The following is a 17,391-nucleotide window of genomic DNA, read 5'->3' as shown; positions in this document are numbered from 1 at the left end:
ATGTGAAATAAAATTAGTTAATTTACATGTAGTGAATATTCACATTAATTATATATATAAAAAAACATCACCTGCAAAGAATAAGTCCGAGAGCCCAATGCCTTAAACACGGCTGTTAGATGCACTAGCAAGAGCGACACAAATCCAATGGCTCAAAACTGTAAAACCATGCATGAATGTAAGACAAATGGTAAAACAACAAGCAAAAATGTTTGGTTTGGACCAATGATGCGAGGCAAATCGATGAAAAACGCATTTTTAGCAAAAATACAGTGAAGTCAAACACTAATCAAGATATTATTTAATTATTTTTTAATCACTAGGATTAATCAATCTGTTGTGATGCAGTGCAGCGGGCTACGTTATAATTAATTATGAAGTGGAGGAAAAAGATGTTCAATGAACGATTTCCACGCGTCTTGCCATGGCAGATTGTGGTTAGACCCGGTTTCTTAAACGACTGGAAGAAAGACTTTTCGACACGGAAGAAAATTTCCGCGAAACTTCACTCTTGTAAAATTCTCTTTCTTCCTCTCTTTCTTCCTCTTCAGGATCTGCGTCGTAAATAAGTAATTATTAATACAGAGTAGATCTTCTTATATCTTCAAAATCAAACCCTAAAGAAATCTTTCTAGATTGCTCTGTTTGGCACTGATTGAATATTCTATTAAGTATGCTTCATCGGAGTTTCAAGCCTGCCAAATGGTAGGTTTTTCTCCTCTTTATCTCAATTTCATTTCTTGAAATATTAATTGGGGTTTTGAATTGCTTATATATATACAATTGAATTCATGTTTTTGTGTTAATTTTTTTTTATTGTTGTTGTTGAATGAAATTAGGTAATTTGAATAATTTACAGTCTTCCATGGTTTAATCTTGATGCAGCAAAACATCGTTGAAGTTAGCGTCTTCGCGAATAAAGCTGTTGAAGAATAAGAGAGAAGCACAGGTGAAGCATCTCAAGAGAGAATTGGCTCAATTGCTGGACGCTGGCCAAGACCGGACTGCCAGAATCAGGGTAAGCTACCTATCAGATGATTTTTATTTTATTGTTCTTTATATATATATATATTTGTGGTTTCAGTTCTTTTTCTTTCTTTCTTTTCTTAATTTTTTTTCTCTTTTTTCCTTCATAGGTTGAACATGTGGTTAGGGAAGAGAAGACTTTGGCAGCATATGAACTTATCGAGATATATTGCGAGCTTATTGTGGCGCGTTTGCCCATCATTGAGTCGCAGAAGTATGCAATCCTTTCCCAAATACAGAAGAATTATTATTTTTATTTTTCTTAATTCTAATCCTATGTAATGAAGGATCCTGTGTGTTGATGCTATCATCCATCAAACTTTTTCTCTTGCTGGTTTGTAGATGAAATGCAGTCTTACATGTCTGTTGACTATTCTGGGATCTTTTTTTAGAGATGGAACATGACCTCTTTTGTTGTGTGGCATATAAAGATTGCTTGATCTAGATTTCTCTTGCCCCTGCCATCATAATACTATACCTGCTCTTGATTCTTTCTTCATGAATGATACATTTTTAATATTTTATTAATTCAGCCAGACTAAAATGTTGTACTGGTAAATCTTGTTGGCTTATTATGATGACTGCTCACGTTTGTTGATCAATTTTGTATCATTTCAGAAACTGTCCCATTGACTTGAAGGAAGCGGTCTCAAGTGTAATTTTTGCCTCTCCAAGATGTGCTGATGTACCAGAATTGATGGACATTCGGAAGCATTTAACAGCAAAATATGGGAAAGAATTTGTATCTGCAGCAGTTGAATTACGTCCAGACTGTGGTGTTAGCCGCCTAGTAGGTTTTTTTTAACTATTATTATTGTTTTGATAAGTGGAAACTCTGCAGCTCAGTTTTGTTGTTAAACTTTTATGGTGTTATATTTTTAGTTGGTGGAGAAGTTATCTTCCAAAGCACCTGATGGCCCTACCAAAATTAAAATTTTGACTGCAATCGCTGAGGAACACAATATCAAGTGGGATCCTATGTCATTTGAAGAGAAAGACACCAAACCTCCTGAGGACATGCTGGTAAGATAAATGTTACAAGTTTTTCAACTTTTTCTTGGTAATGCCTTTTGCGTTGCAAAACACAGAAATTCAAAATCTATTTCCTCAATATTTGCATTATCTGTAAATATGTTTGAGCAGAATGGACCCGCCACATTTGAGCAGGCTAGTAGAGTCCATGTGGAACCTACTAATGCCCAAGCCTCACTGAATAGGGTTGATCAGGGGTCTCATAATTTCCATGATCCATCGCAACACTATGTAAAGCATGATGTTCCTGCAAACTCTCATGGGCCCGATTTAAGATCTTCATCTCATTCCTATCCAGACCATAGGCCTTCAGGTTTGTCAACTATTTACCTGGCTTGTTTGTTGTTAGATGAAATATGTGTAAAGCTGTCCTTTGCCTTTTCTTTTGCTTGTTAACCCTTGTACACATGCAGGGAACCGCAGTGAGGTCTTATCTGGTCCACAGAATTGGAATATGGAATTCAAGGATGCCACGGCTGCTGCACAGGCAGCTGCTGAATCTGCTGAACGAGCAAGCATGGCTGCCAGAGCTGCTGCTGAACTTTCTAGTCAAGGAAGGATAACCAGGCAGCATTTAACTGAATCACAGAAGGCTTTTGCTTTTGCATCAAGAGATGGAGGACCTCAAAACTATACTGGCTCAAAGTTGCAAGGTGAAGATGTTGACAAAGATCAAATGAGTAACAACATGTACCAAAGACATCTAGGGTTAAATCGTGAGGAGAGAGAAGGCAATGAGCAAGATGACCTGGCTGGATTGACTGAAAGGTTTTACAATCTCAAGAGCTCTAATAAACCTAGTCAGTCAGCTTCCTCAAAGTCCAGTAATTCTTTTGTGGATGATAATCCACTAATTGATGATCTCCCAATGCCTGATAGGCTTTCTCAAAAGAGGTCTTCCGAATTGGGTGAATCTAGTGTAAAGCTAGAGTCTAGGGAATCGGAGGTAAGCTTTGTGAGTAAAGTGGAAGATGGAATGACATCAGAGAATGTCAGTCATTTTGAGGAAGCAAGAATCAGAAAACAGTCTAGCACTGTTTCCTCACATTTGCATTCACAAACTTTCAGTGATGATTACAATGTATTTTCCAGTACCAACCAGCAGAGAATGGGGGATGAGACTGATAAGGAGCAAAGAGATGCAAAAGGAACAAATTCTTATGACACTGCCATGGTTTTTGATGATTCTTCTTCAGACAAGGAAATTAAGTTCGATGTGGAGGATGAACATAATGACCCAGACTATGATTCAGAATTTTCATCAGAAGGTGGAAAGTCATCTTCTCATTTGTTAGCAAATACAGATGCTTGGGGCCCTACGGAAAACATGGATGAGTTTCGAGGAAAGTCCAGTTCGCAGACACCATTGACCTCGGCATTCTTTTCTCCAGACTTTACCGCTGACCCTGTTCCTTCCCAACCACATGACTTGTTACCCATGACTTTTGATGATTCTGACAGTGCAAGTTCAGAGAGGGAAGTGGATCTGGATACCTATGAGGTGGTTGGTGGTTCAAGTACCGGCATTTTTGCTCATACAAAGAGTGTTAGCACCAGAAACTCTGACCCCATGCTTGGTGGGAGTCCTCACTCAATAAGTTTTTCACTTACAGATGAGGAAAATTTGGGATCCAACCGTAAAACGCATTTACAGACAGCTTCACTTGATTCAGATGTCCAAGAAGTATTCTCTAAGAAAAATCCGGGAACTGGAGTTGATGTTGAAATGGATAATAAGTTTACTTACAGTAAATTGGACACGAGTCATGCTTCTCCCATACCTGTGAAATCTTGCACAAGTTCTAATGACTTGAAGGACAACCTGCAAACTTCAGGGCATCCAATAGTGAAAAATGTTCAAAATTATGAATTACCAATCACCACAAAGAATGCTGATCCTATTGAGGAATCCAATTTGGAAACTGGTACAGAGTTGAACTTGGGAATGTTGACAGGTGGCTTTCGAAACAGGGGTTATAGGCATCCGCCATACCACAGGAATCTATCAAATAATTCCTCATCATCTGAGCAAGCAATAGAGAATATTCATTCAAGGACTGGTCGGACCTCTTCTTCTGTCAAGGTTGATATTGTTTCTGGAGCTCATGGTCAGGAGACAAACAATCAGAGACTGCACCCAAAAGTAGATGTAAAAGCAAGCTCAAGAACCCCAGCTACATATTATGATGACGATTCTGACGAGGAAGTTCCACAACAACATTTTAGCAAGAGTCCAAAGTCATATGGCCGAAAATCATTTATTGAAGGGAATGATAGGTCAAGCACAAAGACATCAGATAATCGTGATTCTGAGTTTTCTAAGCCGAATTCATCTAGCAAAACTCATTTCAGCACTAGGTTTTCTCGACGAACAAAGGCATCTCCTTCTGATAAAGATTATTCTTCGAAGCCTTCAGTGCTTTCCAAGTCTCCAGTGAGCGCAGACTCTTTTGTGGAAAGAACACCATCCTCAAGTAGCTCCTACACTGCTGACGCTCAATCAATCCCCCCGAGCAGAAGCTCAGGTTACCAGGGAAGTTCTGAGCAATGTAGGTCAACAGAAGAAGCAGCTTCTAAGCAAATTCAGCAGCCCAAGAGGTTCTCATATGAAGAATCATCCCCAGGGAGTTCAGATGCTATTTCTAGTCAGCAAAAACCACCATCTCAGTCAAAGAGTTCAGATTACTGGACAAGTTCTAGGCAGTCATCTAGATCAGCAGAACAAGCAGCTTCTAAGCAAATTTCAGAATCCAAGAGGTCTTTGCGTGAGGAAACTCTCAATTCATCAGCTCAGGAACAGCCATTTAGTTCTCCTAAGCCAGTAGCAACAGACAGTGCTCAAAGTTCCAAGACTTCCAGTACACATGGTGAGACGCCATCCAGGGAGAATTCCATTAACAAACCCAGCCATGTTCACCCAAAACTTCCCGACTATGACACCTTTGCAGCGCATCTACTGTCTCTCCGCCAGAATCACCAATAATTTATTTTAAGAAGATGAGCGGCTTTACAATTATTATGGTTTGTTATTCTTTTAGATTCTTCATCATGAAAAGGACTGGAATGAAGTTGGTTACAGGGATTACAGATTCTTTCAGTTACATACATATTCTCCTCTGCTGTTATTCTTTAGGATTTAATATATTTTTTCCCCATGCTTCTCAGCACTCGTGTTGTGTCATATATTACGAGATTATTGTCAAAAAAAGAGGAAACATGCACTTGTAAGTTGCTGTAATATGAGAAATGTTGGATTTTTTTCTTTAATTTGGATGGAAATATGATAAACTGTTTTGAGATTTGATTTAAGAGTTGTTGGGGGTAGCTTTGTTGCTTGTGTCCAGCTGTTCATTGATGTGGCATTGCAGAATGGGTACATAATCTGCAGTCTGCAGAGTACGGATGAGAGGGAATTCCAGAATGATGAATCCTGCAATTGCAAAGCTCAATGCTCAAAGCTGTCATAGAGGTAATACCTTGGAGCCGTGACGCAAGGTACTGCTTGGTTTCCTGCTGAACGTTCATTTTTGGTAGCTCGATTCAGTTAGGCGTTGCTAACTAGTAAGCATAGATTAATTACTAGCCTTATTAATTTCGTTGCCTTGGATTCTTTTACTTGCTTGACATATGTAGCGTAGGTCCTGCTTTGTTACACCTTTAGTTACAACTTCTTGCGTGAATTAATGCAACCCTCTGCATTATCGATAGTGTTCTTATCTTTGACGTTTTCCTTTGTTTTAGATAAAGGTGCTTCACTTCTAATTCTTGTTATGGCATATGGCATGTCTGGTTTCATGTAATGTAATGTTTCATTACATTCCCTTTCTTACGTTTGGTTGTCTAAACGTTCAAAATTCATCACACAATGAATGATTATAACTATAATCACTCATTACCTTACAATCATTACATGAAAGAAAAAAAGAAGCTATGTGAAGAGTAATCATGCAAGACCTAATTGCAAAAAGTTGGATAATTTCAGTTCTCTCTCTCTTTATCGATCTCTCTCTCGTCCTCCCTAAAGAAAAGATTCTAGCTATCGGTGGTGTTTTTCCACCAGTGCTCTGTTTCTCTCGTATTTCAATAAAGGTATGACAATTACACTTGATAATTTGAAAAAACATTGATAAGATCTCCCGTCAATAGAGCAGGCTTATTATTCCCTTGGTTTATAGTGACTTGACGCTTTTATATCCAGGTGAGACGCAACGAGAGTCCAAGTTTAGGACACCGTAGATAGGGATGATGAGAAATTTCAATTCAATGTCTAAACAAAGAATAGTAATGACTTGAAATATATATTTCATTATTCTAGTTAGTTATTTTGCTTAATGTGTTTATTAAGTTTTAGTTTCTATAGCCAAGGTTATTTTTTACATGCCTCAACTAATCCTATAAGTCTTGAAGTTAACGATTATATAAACTTCCAATAGCTTTGATATTTGTGGGATTCAAACTAATGATTTCTAGGAATCAAACATAGGATGCAAATATAGAGATACGTTTTGGAAATAGAGGTGTTTTGATTTATATTTGGCTCAATAAAATTTATGTACTCCACATAAGAAGTTCAGTTTATTATTATTATTTTTTTTTAACATGGATATCCAGGTTATTTTTTACATACCTCAACTAATCCTATAAATTTTGAAATTAACGATTATGTAAACTTCTAATAGCTTTGATGTTTGTGGGATTCAAACTAATGATTTCTGGGAATCAAACATAGGATGCAAATATAGAGTCTGATCAGATAAGCTATCCTTCTCAGAATTAAAAGTTTAATCTTTTTATTTTCCTAACAAATGGTATCATTTATCAATAATAATAATATATCAACAATAATAATAATCTGTCGATCTATAATTGATTTTCTTCTTTCTTTTATTTTTTTTTATCAATATGCTGAGCGGAGACAGGTAAATCAAGCATAATGTAAAATTTTTAACCTAGTTTAACTAGTTATGAAAAGAAGAGAGTAATGCTAGGAAACAAGAAAGGATAAAAAAAATATATAATGATAAAAGAAAGTTGTAAAAGAAAATGATAAATAAAAGCTATAAATTGCAAAGAATGAAAGAAAACAGTTAACTATAAAAAGCTTCTAAATAAATTGTGTAAATGAGGTTAACTATCATTTTCAATTGCTAGATTGTCTATTTATACTGTTATAAAGATTGAATTTTATAAAAACTTAAAATTCTAATATTATACAAATTGTTTATGATAGATAAAGATTTTACAATTTATACACTAATAAAATTTATATTTATTATTCATGCACACCCTTTCTAATAGTTGTATATGCATTTGTCATATTTCAATATCTATTATTTTAATTGCTAAAGACTTTTATTTTTCTAGAACTTGATAATTGATAGTTACTGTGAATTATGATTCATTGATTGATAATTGATTTCAACTTTCCTTATTATCTTACTTGAAAAACAAACATAAAGTAAACAAGTAGAATTTTTAATCAAATGGATGAATTATTTTTTATATGAACAATGCCTCCTATATTCTTTTGTTTAGAATAAATGAAGAAATTTTTACATGCCTTTTATATTTAAATTGATTGACAAATCAATTGATGTCAACTTTATTCATTATCTTGCTTGGAAAATATAAAGTAAACAATTAGAACTCCTAATTACATGACACATGGATGGATTATTTTTTATATGAATAGTGTCTTCTATATTCTTTTTTTTTAAATAAATGAAGAAATTCTTACATGCCTTCTATGTTTAAATTGATTAACAAATCGATCATGGAAAATGTGGAAAATCAAGCGTTATTTTTCTCATATATCAAATATGTTCATCTTTCTAACATATCAGCCAACTAAGAAATTTTAAATGAATTGTTGCCTAAACTTAGAATGATAAGAACTATTGTATTGAGTCTTTAATAATTAATCAATTAATACCCAACTCTTCATCTTTTTCTACAAATTCAAAATCTTCTATAGTAACTAAATAAATTGAAAAACCTAACCTTACTTGTTTAATAAAAATAGCATATTTCATGAGATCTTTTCAACAAAAACCATCCCTCATCACCCATTTTTAAAATCATAATGATTGTGTTCTGAATACAAATTGAAAAATAATTTGGAAATCATAAGTAATGTTTAGAAACATAAATGAGGAATGTCTTGGTCCTTACCATAAAAAAGTAGTCATAGAAAGAAATAACCTCTTTTCATTTGACTTCCACTTCAAGATGACCATAGTAATTTAAATATCTAGAAAAAATTGATTTCAACATCACCTAACATTGATTTTGTTGATTGCATCAATTGGCTTAATAGAATGCAAAAATACCTTGATGAGGAATGGAAATATCAAAAGTGTAAAACCTCAATTAAAATATTATTATAATAGAAAAATGCTAAAAGTTTTACCTGACGATAAAAAGAAATGAATAATAATGTATAAATATTGAAGATTTATAAAAAGAATTAAAAAGGGATTACAAAAGGATTAAGTAAGGAAATGGAAGATTATCAAGCATTGTTTGGTTAAGGGAGGCCAGCTTTGAAAAAGAAGAGGAGGGAAAGAAATGAGTAAAAAACTTCTCTTCCTTGCTCTTGTCTCCTTGATTTAGTAAGTTTAAAAAGCAGGAACCTTGGTTAGCTATAATTTTGAATTATTAAGGAAAATTAATGTATTTTACATAAGAGAGTATTATATAAATTGTGTTTTTCATGAATGAATGATTAAATGGATGTTTTTATAATAGAATGAGATCAATAAGCATGAAAAAACATTGGGTATTGCATGGAATTAAAAAGGATAAAATTGAAATTGAAAACTAAAATGACGTCTCATAAACTATACAAATTAATCAGTTGACTAATTAGGATTTACCAAATGATCTGTTTGATTGGTTGATAGGAGGAACAATGAATTTTACTACTGTTTGAATCGTGTGACTAGACCAATTGATAGCTTGTTTGACCATTCAAGACCCTAGTAAAATTAGTAATAATTAGTTGATTAATTGGTTATGCCAACATGGACTAATATCATTTTAATTAATAATGAACTATTATTATTCAATTTGAAACTCATGGTTTTATAACACAATGTTTGACCAAGAAAATGATAAAAGGGATCAAATTTGTTTGCTTAAATAGTTAAATACATCATGTGGACTTATGTTATGCTTAATGAATAAGAAATACATTAATTTCAAAGACATTTGAGTTAAAACCATGCATTCTTTTAAGGAAGAAAGTTGCTAGGATAAGAGAGTTAATTATAGATTAATTGAATTTAAATGCATAAAATTAGATTAATAATTATGAAATCACCTTGGATATAAGATCAAAATTTATTTTTAAAAAAAAGAGAATTTCAAGATAAGGATTTTGAATTAAAAATAATTATGATTTTGATGATATATGAGAGATGTAAATGCTGCTTAACCGATAGGGACAATTAGACAACAATAGATTTTATATAGGTACTTAACACCTTAGTAGATATTAATTCTTCTTTTAAAATTTAATAATTACTATTATTTTCTTGATATCAATGAGTTTATGAATTAGTAATGATTGACCATTATCATATTGGTGTAAGAAATTTTAATAAAAAATGAAATAATTAACATTCAAGCAAGATGCTGGATTGATTGGTATACATTTGAGATTATTCGATTTAATAGCTTCCAAATGGGAATGCCAAGATAATTGACATTCAAGTTAAATGCCAAATTAATTAGTATTCAGTTGGGATTACCAGAAATTGTTGCCTTCCAAATGAGAATGCTGGAATAAACGATAAATACGAGGATTGTTATGTCTATGAGTAACCAAATGAGTGTTACATAATCATTCAATACTTGACATGAATGATCAAACAAATCGACTATGAAATGAAGTAGTTGATTTATAAAACCATTCGAGTAGGATAGATCGATTGAACAAGAGAAACTAGTGCAATATTAAATTTAATTCATTGTTGAATTATTAGGACAAAAAGAAATGTAATAAGAATGAAAATGATTTCATGAAAAAAAAGACTAATTAAGATTGATTAAAATTAGAGCAATGCATTGTAATGTTAATTTTTGTTTTAGGTTCTTTACAAGATCATCAACAATGCACTTTTGTTATTGCCTTCTTGTTCTAGTTTATAAGAAATATATGCATATAATTTTGTAGTTATGGATAATGTAATATGATACTCTAAGTACTTCTTTTTGGTATGTAAACTAGAGTCTATGAATTACAATGTTTTGTTAGAAAAGAACATGAAATTTAAAGTAGTGGCTGCATTTTATTTTATGTTTTTCCTTATTATTTAAATTCTCTTATTGTTTTATTAGTATACTAAATTTATTAGATTAAAATTAAAGAGTGAGCTATCATCGACATTATAACAAGTACATTATTGTTAGATTCCCAACAAGTGTATGCATTGATTGATCTTGGTACTACATATTTGTTTGTGGCAAGATTTGAGAATATTTTAAATATACAACCTATTAGAGTAAATAAAAGTTTTGTTATTAATACACAATTAAAGGAAGTTATATGCGTGGGTTATATATATAAGAATGTTAAAGTCACCATTAGAGTTCAAGATATGGAAGTACGATTAAAATTATATGACTTTAACCTAATATTAAAAATGAATTGGTTAAACCTATATTAAGCTCAGGTACATTGTTTTGCAAAAACCAAAGAGCTAGTCACTACAATCTATTGTCTCTTGCTTCTCCACAAGAATCCCATGACAACATGCACTATTATTTCTTTTCCCCTCATTTTTACAAATGATAGGTTCCCTAGACCTCTTCAAATGGAGAACACTATCACTCACATTACCTTATCTTAAATAAACATTCATCCAATCATTACCTTACAAACCCTTTCTTCATATCCTTATCCTTTATTATTTATTTCTCAAGATAACCACACCTAAACCAACCTTTAACAATAAATTGAGCAAACTCACATCTTCTACCTTTAGTAGTTAGCTCTTGTTTCAAGGGTCCAAGCCTTATAAATGGTCTCACTTAAAACCTCAACCACTAAACACCCTAACTTTTTCTAATCCTCATTTTTGATAAACATAATATGAACAATGGACTATATCTAAGTTTACAACATCTATTGAATCAACACCTATCTCATTTGAATTGAAATCTAATATGCATAATTTTTATAGCCTTCATCTTTATATAAAATCAAATAATCAATCTTAGACCATCATAGCCATGCCAACAACGCAAAATGCATCAACAACCTACCAATACAATCCTTAATTTTCCTCTTCTTCAATCTTAATGCCTTAAAGCCATCTTTTGTTTTTCTCACAAGAACCAAAAACACCCTTAGTTCTCCTCTTTTCTAGTTATAGCAGCATTCTTCTCTCTTGTAATCATATTAGCATCTCTTAGTACAAACAACCTTCATATACTACCACATTTTTGCTATCAGATCATAACCCTAATTTCCCTTTAAAAACCACCTTAAATTACTACTTAAGAAACACCAATACCATAACCTAGTTTTAGTTTGTTTAAAATCGAAGCTAAGACTTATAGGCCCTCAAACTTTCTCTCTGCACACATCCCACACATGAGAGAATTAGATTTTTTTTTAATCTTTAATGTTTTGTAGGTTTTGTTAGCTGGTATATGACAAACATGCATGCTTCATTTTTAAAAAATTAATAGGCCAGCATGTGACCTACACAAGTGTCCCATGACCTAATTAGATTTTGTAGCATCTTTTAAATTGGTTTTACCTTGAATAATGATTTTAGACACTCAAATGAATATTTTTATTACTTAAGTGTTTGATTTTGTGTATGATACTTTGATATGTGAAGGCGATTAGTCGATGTTGTATAAGTCCCAAATATTTTTAGTAAAAACATTCTCATAAAAATATTAAATAAAAAATTCTTAAAATAAAAATAAATAAAAATTATTTATTAGTGTAAATCTATTTTAACATTGTTTAATACTTTTTGCACTTATGATGTAATAATTTGGGCTGAGTAAACATGATTTCATTAAGCCTTTTAAGTAAGAGTGACAACCTTTAGGGCTATTTTGGTAAATAAATAAAATAAATGATATGAAGTCCAATTCCATGTTTACCATTTTTATAGGTCCAACACTCATTTAAAAAATGATCTAATCAATAAGTTCTTTTTTTTTTTTTAAGTACTAATGTTAGAATTTTTATGAATGGCCTAATTAACAAGTCTTTTTTTTTTTTAAGGGGACCAATGTCATAATTTTCATGAATGATCTAATTGATAAGTTTCATTTTTAAAGGGATCGATGTCAAAACTTCCATGAAAGACAAGTCTTTTTTTTTTTAAAGATCGACATCAATTTTTTTCTTTCTATGTATGGTCAAATTGATGAGTCTTCTATTTTCAAGAGCTAATATAGAATTTCTCATAAATAATTAGAAATAAATTAAAATATAAATTGTAAATTATCTTAGAACATAATTAGGATATTTAATGACAATTTAAAGATTAATTTGAGAGAAAATATATAGTAAATATAACCTTTTATTTGAAAGGATGTAGTAAAGGTGACATCATTCCTCCCTTAAATATAACCACCTGGTTACCTAAATCTCTAGACGAGTGCTTATTTTAGAATCTTTATTTTTTTTTAATTACTAGGTAATGACTCTAATTTTATAGATATTTTTCCCATTTTATTTTGAAAAGTTCTATTTATGTTATAGATATTTTTCTCATTTTATTTTGAAAAGTTCTATTTATGTACGAATATGACAACATAATGCAACACGTATCCTTATCCTTATTTGTTTTCAAGTACCAATCCCTAAAGTTACATCATTTGTAATTCTATCTACTTTAACAAATGCTCAAGATGAATCTTCATCTTCATCTTTGAGTATCTATTAAATCATTCATTATCTATTGGTATAATCTTATAGAGCTATTTATAATGAAACTATTGCAATTAGATTACTCTAATGAAAATATTAATATTATCCTTATAAGTGTATCTTCTACTATAATTTATAAAAAACTAAAAAAGTTATTAAGGGATAAGTTGGAGAAACTGGGACAAATACTACTACTAAAAAAGATATTGATGAAGCTTGCACCAATGCTATTATATTCAAAGGATGAGGCATAAAGTGAGCCTTTATTTTTTTTTATGGCATGGTAGTACATGAAGGGCATTTTTAAATTAAAGTAGCAGCTCATAAAAAAAAGTGTTAGTAACTAAAATTTTTACTAAAGTTTCAAGTAGTTACTCTATAATGGTGTTCAAGTAGGAGTTAGTTGTGAGCATGGTTTAACTAAGCATGGCTACTCCTACCTTTAGTCACAAGCCTTTAGTCATAAGTTAAGCCTTCTTTTTCTAATATACTTTTCTTTTATTTAGTTTTTACTAATGACTTGCTCTAACAAAAGTTTCTTTTTTAAAAGGTACTATAACTTTAAATGAATTGCTTACCTGATTGTTTTCTATCTATAACTATATGTGAGGTCTAAAGTCTAGAAGCAGATTCTAAATGAGAGAACGAATATAGAGAAGCTCTATTCTAGTTGTTAAGGAAGTCTTGATTTTATAGGACAAGGTATGTTGGAATTTATGGCTTAAATTAAATAAAGAGGTGGCTTGAATTGATTGATTGATTTAATTAAATAAAGTTAACATACATTACTCGAAATAAAAAAAAACCTTCATATAGTTAGAATAAGATTAGGACTTGAGCTTCTAATTTATTTCCTAATTAGATAAGAACTTTTGAGTGTATATATATAATACACATCTGGTATGACTATTGGGACCTCCTAAATTAAAAGAAAAAGATGAAAACAATGAAGCCATTACTTAGTAATTAAAGAAAACAAAGAATCCTAAAATAACTACTAGTCTAAGTAATTTTAGTAAGGAGTTTGTTATGCGTAAAAAAAAATCAACATGACCTTTACATTGTTCTTTTAAATGAAATATTACATTTACCATACTTTTTTTCCCTATAAATTTATCTTTTAATTGCTATAAAATATCCTACTAATTCTCTGAGCTTATTTATAATCAATATTTTTATTTTTATTCAAAGAATTCAATGTTAAACCCTAAAAATGGAAAACCGGACAAAAAAAAAATCCTTTAAAGGATGAGGCAGAGAGTGATCCTCTTTTTTTTTTTGTGGTATGGAATTATACAAAGAATAATCTTGAATTAAAGTATCAGCTCACTACAAAGAAGAAGTGTTAGCAACTATTCTTTTTACTAAAGTTGTAAGTAATTCCTCTATAATGGTGTTCGAGCAGTAGTCAATTATAAGCATGGTTTAACTAAGCATGACCATTAATACCTATAGTTATAAGTTAAGCCTTGTTTGCTAATTTACTTCTTTTTTCAATTGGATTTTAGTAATGACTTTCTCTGACAAAAGTATTTTCTTTTCAAGATACTTTAACCTTAGATGAACTGCTAGCCTTGTTGTTTCCTATAATTGCAAATGAAGTTTAAAGTCTAGAAGTAGATTTTAAGGGAGAAAACCAACATAAAAAAGCTCTACTTTAGTTTTAAATAAAGTCATGATTTTATAGGACCACGTGTGTTGGAATTTATATTTTGAATTGAAACATTACCTATATGTGTATGTGACATATCCGATAACTATTGTGTCCTAAATTAAAAAGGAAAAGTGAAAAATTGGAGTCACCATAGTAATTAAAAGAATCTAGAAATCTTAAAATAAATATTAGTCTAATTGATTTGAGTAAGGAGCTAGTTTTGCCTAAGAAAAATACATATTAGTTTAAGTAATTCTTTCTACATATTATAAAAATATACTTATCATTTATCTTTAAAAAGTAGTTGGTGCAGTGCATAGACCAAAATATATTCTATTATGATAAAATACCAGTAAGCTAAACTTAAAAAATACAAGATTGATTCAAGTAAAGAAGGATTAGTATATTTGACAACAACGCTAAAAAATTGACAAGTATTAAAGTTATGTAAATTTGAACACTTAAAATTAATAATTTATAGTATAGAAAGTAAGGGTATCATTCTATATAGAAACAAGTATTAGAACTTAATTATTTAATCAAGACAAGTTTTTATGTTTAGATTAAAGAAAACCAAATAAAGATGCAAATTTTAAATTTAAACATATGCCAATTTTAAAAGTAACTAAAATTAGAGTTTTATTTATGATTTAAACTAACTAAAATAATTTAAAAGGCTAAAAAAAAAAGAAATCAATTCCAAAACAATAAGAGGAAAATTGATAGAATATAAAAAAAAAATAGAAAGAAAAACATTTATTATAAGAAGTATTTTTCAAGGATAATTAAATATCAATAATTGAATTTAGATATATTTTCTAATATAATTTGTGATAATAAATAAATTAACCATGAAAAAAACAAGTATTTTTCTACTTATCTTTATTTTTTAGTTAACCAGGCATTCGTGCATCAATTAACCATAATCGTGTAATAACTTTTATTAAACATGAAAGATTTAGTTATATGATATAATCAAGATCAAGATAGGTGAAATTTATTCAAGATATTTAAATAAGCATAGGAAGTTAATGTAGTCAATATTTATATTTTTCAAGTAAGAAATAATCAAACAAGTATTTGAAAATTAGATACTTTTACTAATTAAATTAATTAGTTAAGAATTCATGATAAACTAATTACTACCTATTGATTTTAAATTTAATCATAGAAAAAAACATAAGATATCCAATATTACAATTAGATATGCTTGACTTCAAGATATCATCCCAATACTTTCATAGTAGTTTAGGTCAAACACATTAACATCATTGTTTTACAATTACCACCGTACATAATTACATAAATATTTAAAATTCAATAAATTTACTTATTACTAAATTCCACATGGTTAGTACATACTTAATTTCTAACATTGGTAATTCATTTATCATGGAATTAAAATATTATAGCAAATTTTTCCTTGTATAACCAATATTGTAGCTAAACTTTCTTGCCTTGTTTACATTGAACATAACAATTATCAATCACTAGCCATACATGGACATCATCATTGTTAATAGAATTTCATTTCATTATTATAATTGCCATCAAATTCATGACATTTCAGCAATCATACAACCTTTTTTTTGACATAATTACATTAATCAAAATAATTAATATAACATTCTACAATTATACAATAAATGGTTCTCATATTATATCAATTATGTTTTATCAAAATAATTTGAAATAAAATATACCTTTTTATGGAGTAAGTCAAGATACGTATAAGGAAAAAATATAAATAGGAATACAAGGGGCATACCCCGAGAAATATAAAGAGTCTATTAGTTGGATTCAAAAATCATGAATTAGTGCTTTTAGACTACAAGAAAGCTAAAAAAAGCTAAACAACATCAAACCAAAATGAAACAATATAATTAAATATAGAAATCAAACATGCCAAGTAGATCAGATATATGTAGATATCTAGTATTGGACTTCTATGTCTAGAAGTTGTAATCTCAACAAGCTAAAGATCTTTTTCACCACATCATATGGTGATCAGTAGTGTTGGTTGAAAATACAAGTATTCCTCTGATATCATATAAAGTAAATTGTGGCAGAGAGTGACAATCGTGCTAGAATATATGTGAAGTCCTTCCTTTGTCGAATCCAAAAGGAAGCCCACTAAAGAAAATGGTGTCATGATATAGAAAGCCATGATAATAAAGTCATGTCTAAAATCTCTCTTTATACTAAATATGAGAAGAAGCATTCAAAAAATATATGATTATAGGTCTCCACATGTGAACCACATATGATACATACCACATAGTTGATGATATGAAAAGTTTGTAGTCTATCCATAGTGTATGGTCGACCCAAAAAGACAAGCTATAAGATGAAAGAGTATCGTAGGACATGTCCTGGAAACCAGAGAAAATGGTGCATGGTATTGTTAGGCATGGTGATTAGTATTTAAAAGTATATTTTTATTAAGGTTTTATATCATCATTTTGTACTTGAAATATCAATAACTCCTTAACTAAAGCATGTTTTATAATAACAAGTCTGATACTATAAGATAAATTTAATTTATAGTAAATGTTCATCTTAAATACAGACCTATCACATAAATTAAAGGATTGATTGATGAGTTTAACTACTAAAATTAAAAAGACAAAGAGAGGGTAAAGCTTAGAAAGGAGATGCTAATTCAGTCCAAACTGGAATACTATTCAATCATTGGGTCATATCTGGAGCTGTAGATCTTGAATTTCAATTTGGTTTATATGGCTAGAAAGCTAATACATAGGCCTAAAACATTCATGGA

The 17,391-nt window shown here is 30.6% G+C and overlaps 1 protein-coding gene across 1 annotated transcript; it reads left to right on the top strand.

Annotated features, from left to right (window-relative positions):
- Positions 1 to 389: 389 nt before the first annotated feature.
- On the top strand, positions 390 to 5,367 carry LOC105115575 (uncharacterized). The gene is made up of 7 exons (XM_011012503.1): positions 390 to 705; positions 886 to 1,018; positions 1,137 to 1,240; positions 1,645 to 1,816; positions 1,909 to 2,049; positions 2,170 to 2,371; positions 2,472 to 5,367. The coding sequence occupies exons 1-7, from the start codon at positions 674 to 676 to the stop codon at positions 5,039 to 5,041; spliced, it is 3,354 nt and encodes a 1,117-aa protein (XP_011010805.1). The 5' UTR covers positions 390 to 673; the 3' UTR covers positions 5,042 to 5,367.
- Positions 5,368 to 17,391: the final 12,024 nt, after the last annotated feature.

The sequence above is a fragment of the Populus euphratica genome, unplaced genomic scaffold (genome assembly GCF_000495115.2).
Source record: "Populus euphratica unplaced genomic scaffold, PopEup_1.0 scaffold735.1, whole genome shotgun sequence".
Classification (NCBI taxonomy): domain Eukaryota; kingdom Viridiplantae; phylum Streptophyta; class Magnoliopsida; order Malpighiales; family Salicaceae; genus Populus; species Populus euphratica.
The sequence above is the reverse complement of the archived record's forward strand: the minus strand, read 5'-3'. Positions and strand labels throughout refer to the sequence as shown.

Bases quoted from the DNA above. Each gene is read 5' to 3' on its own strand.
- LOC105115575 (XM_011012503.1), top strand. From the start codon at position 674: ATGCTTCATCGGAGTTTCAAGCCTGCCAAATG. The intron at 2,050-2,169 runs GTAAGATAAATG...ATGTTTGAGCAG, and splicing joins AACCTCCTGAGGACATGCTG to AATGGACCCGCCACATTTGA. The intron at 2,372-2,471 runs GTTTGTCAACTA...GTACACATGCAG, and splicing joins TCCAGACCATAGGCCTTCAG to GGAACCGCAGTGAGGTCTTA.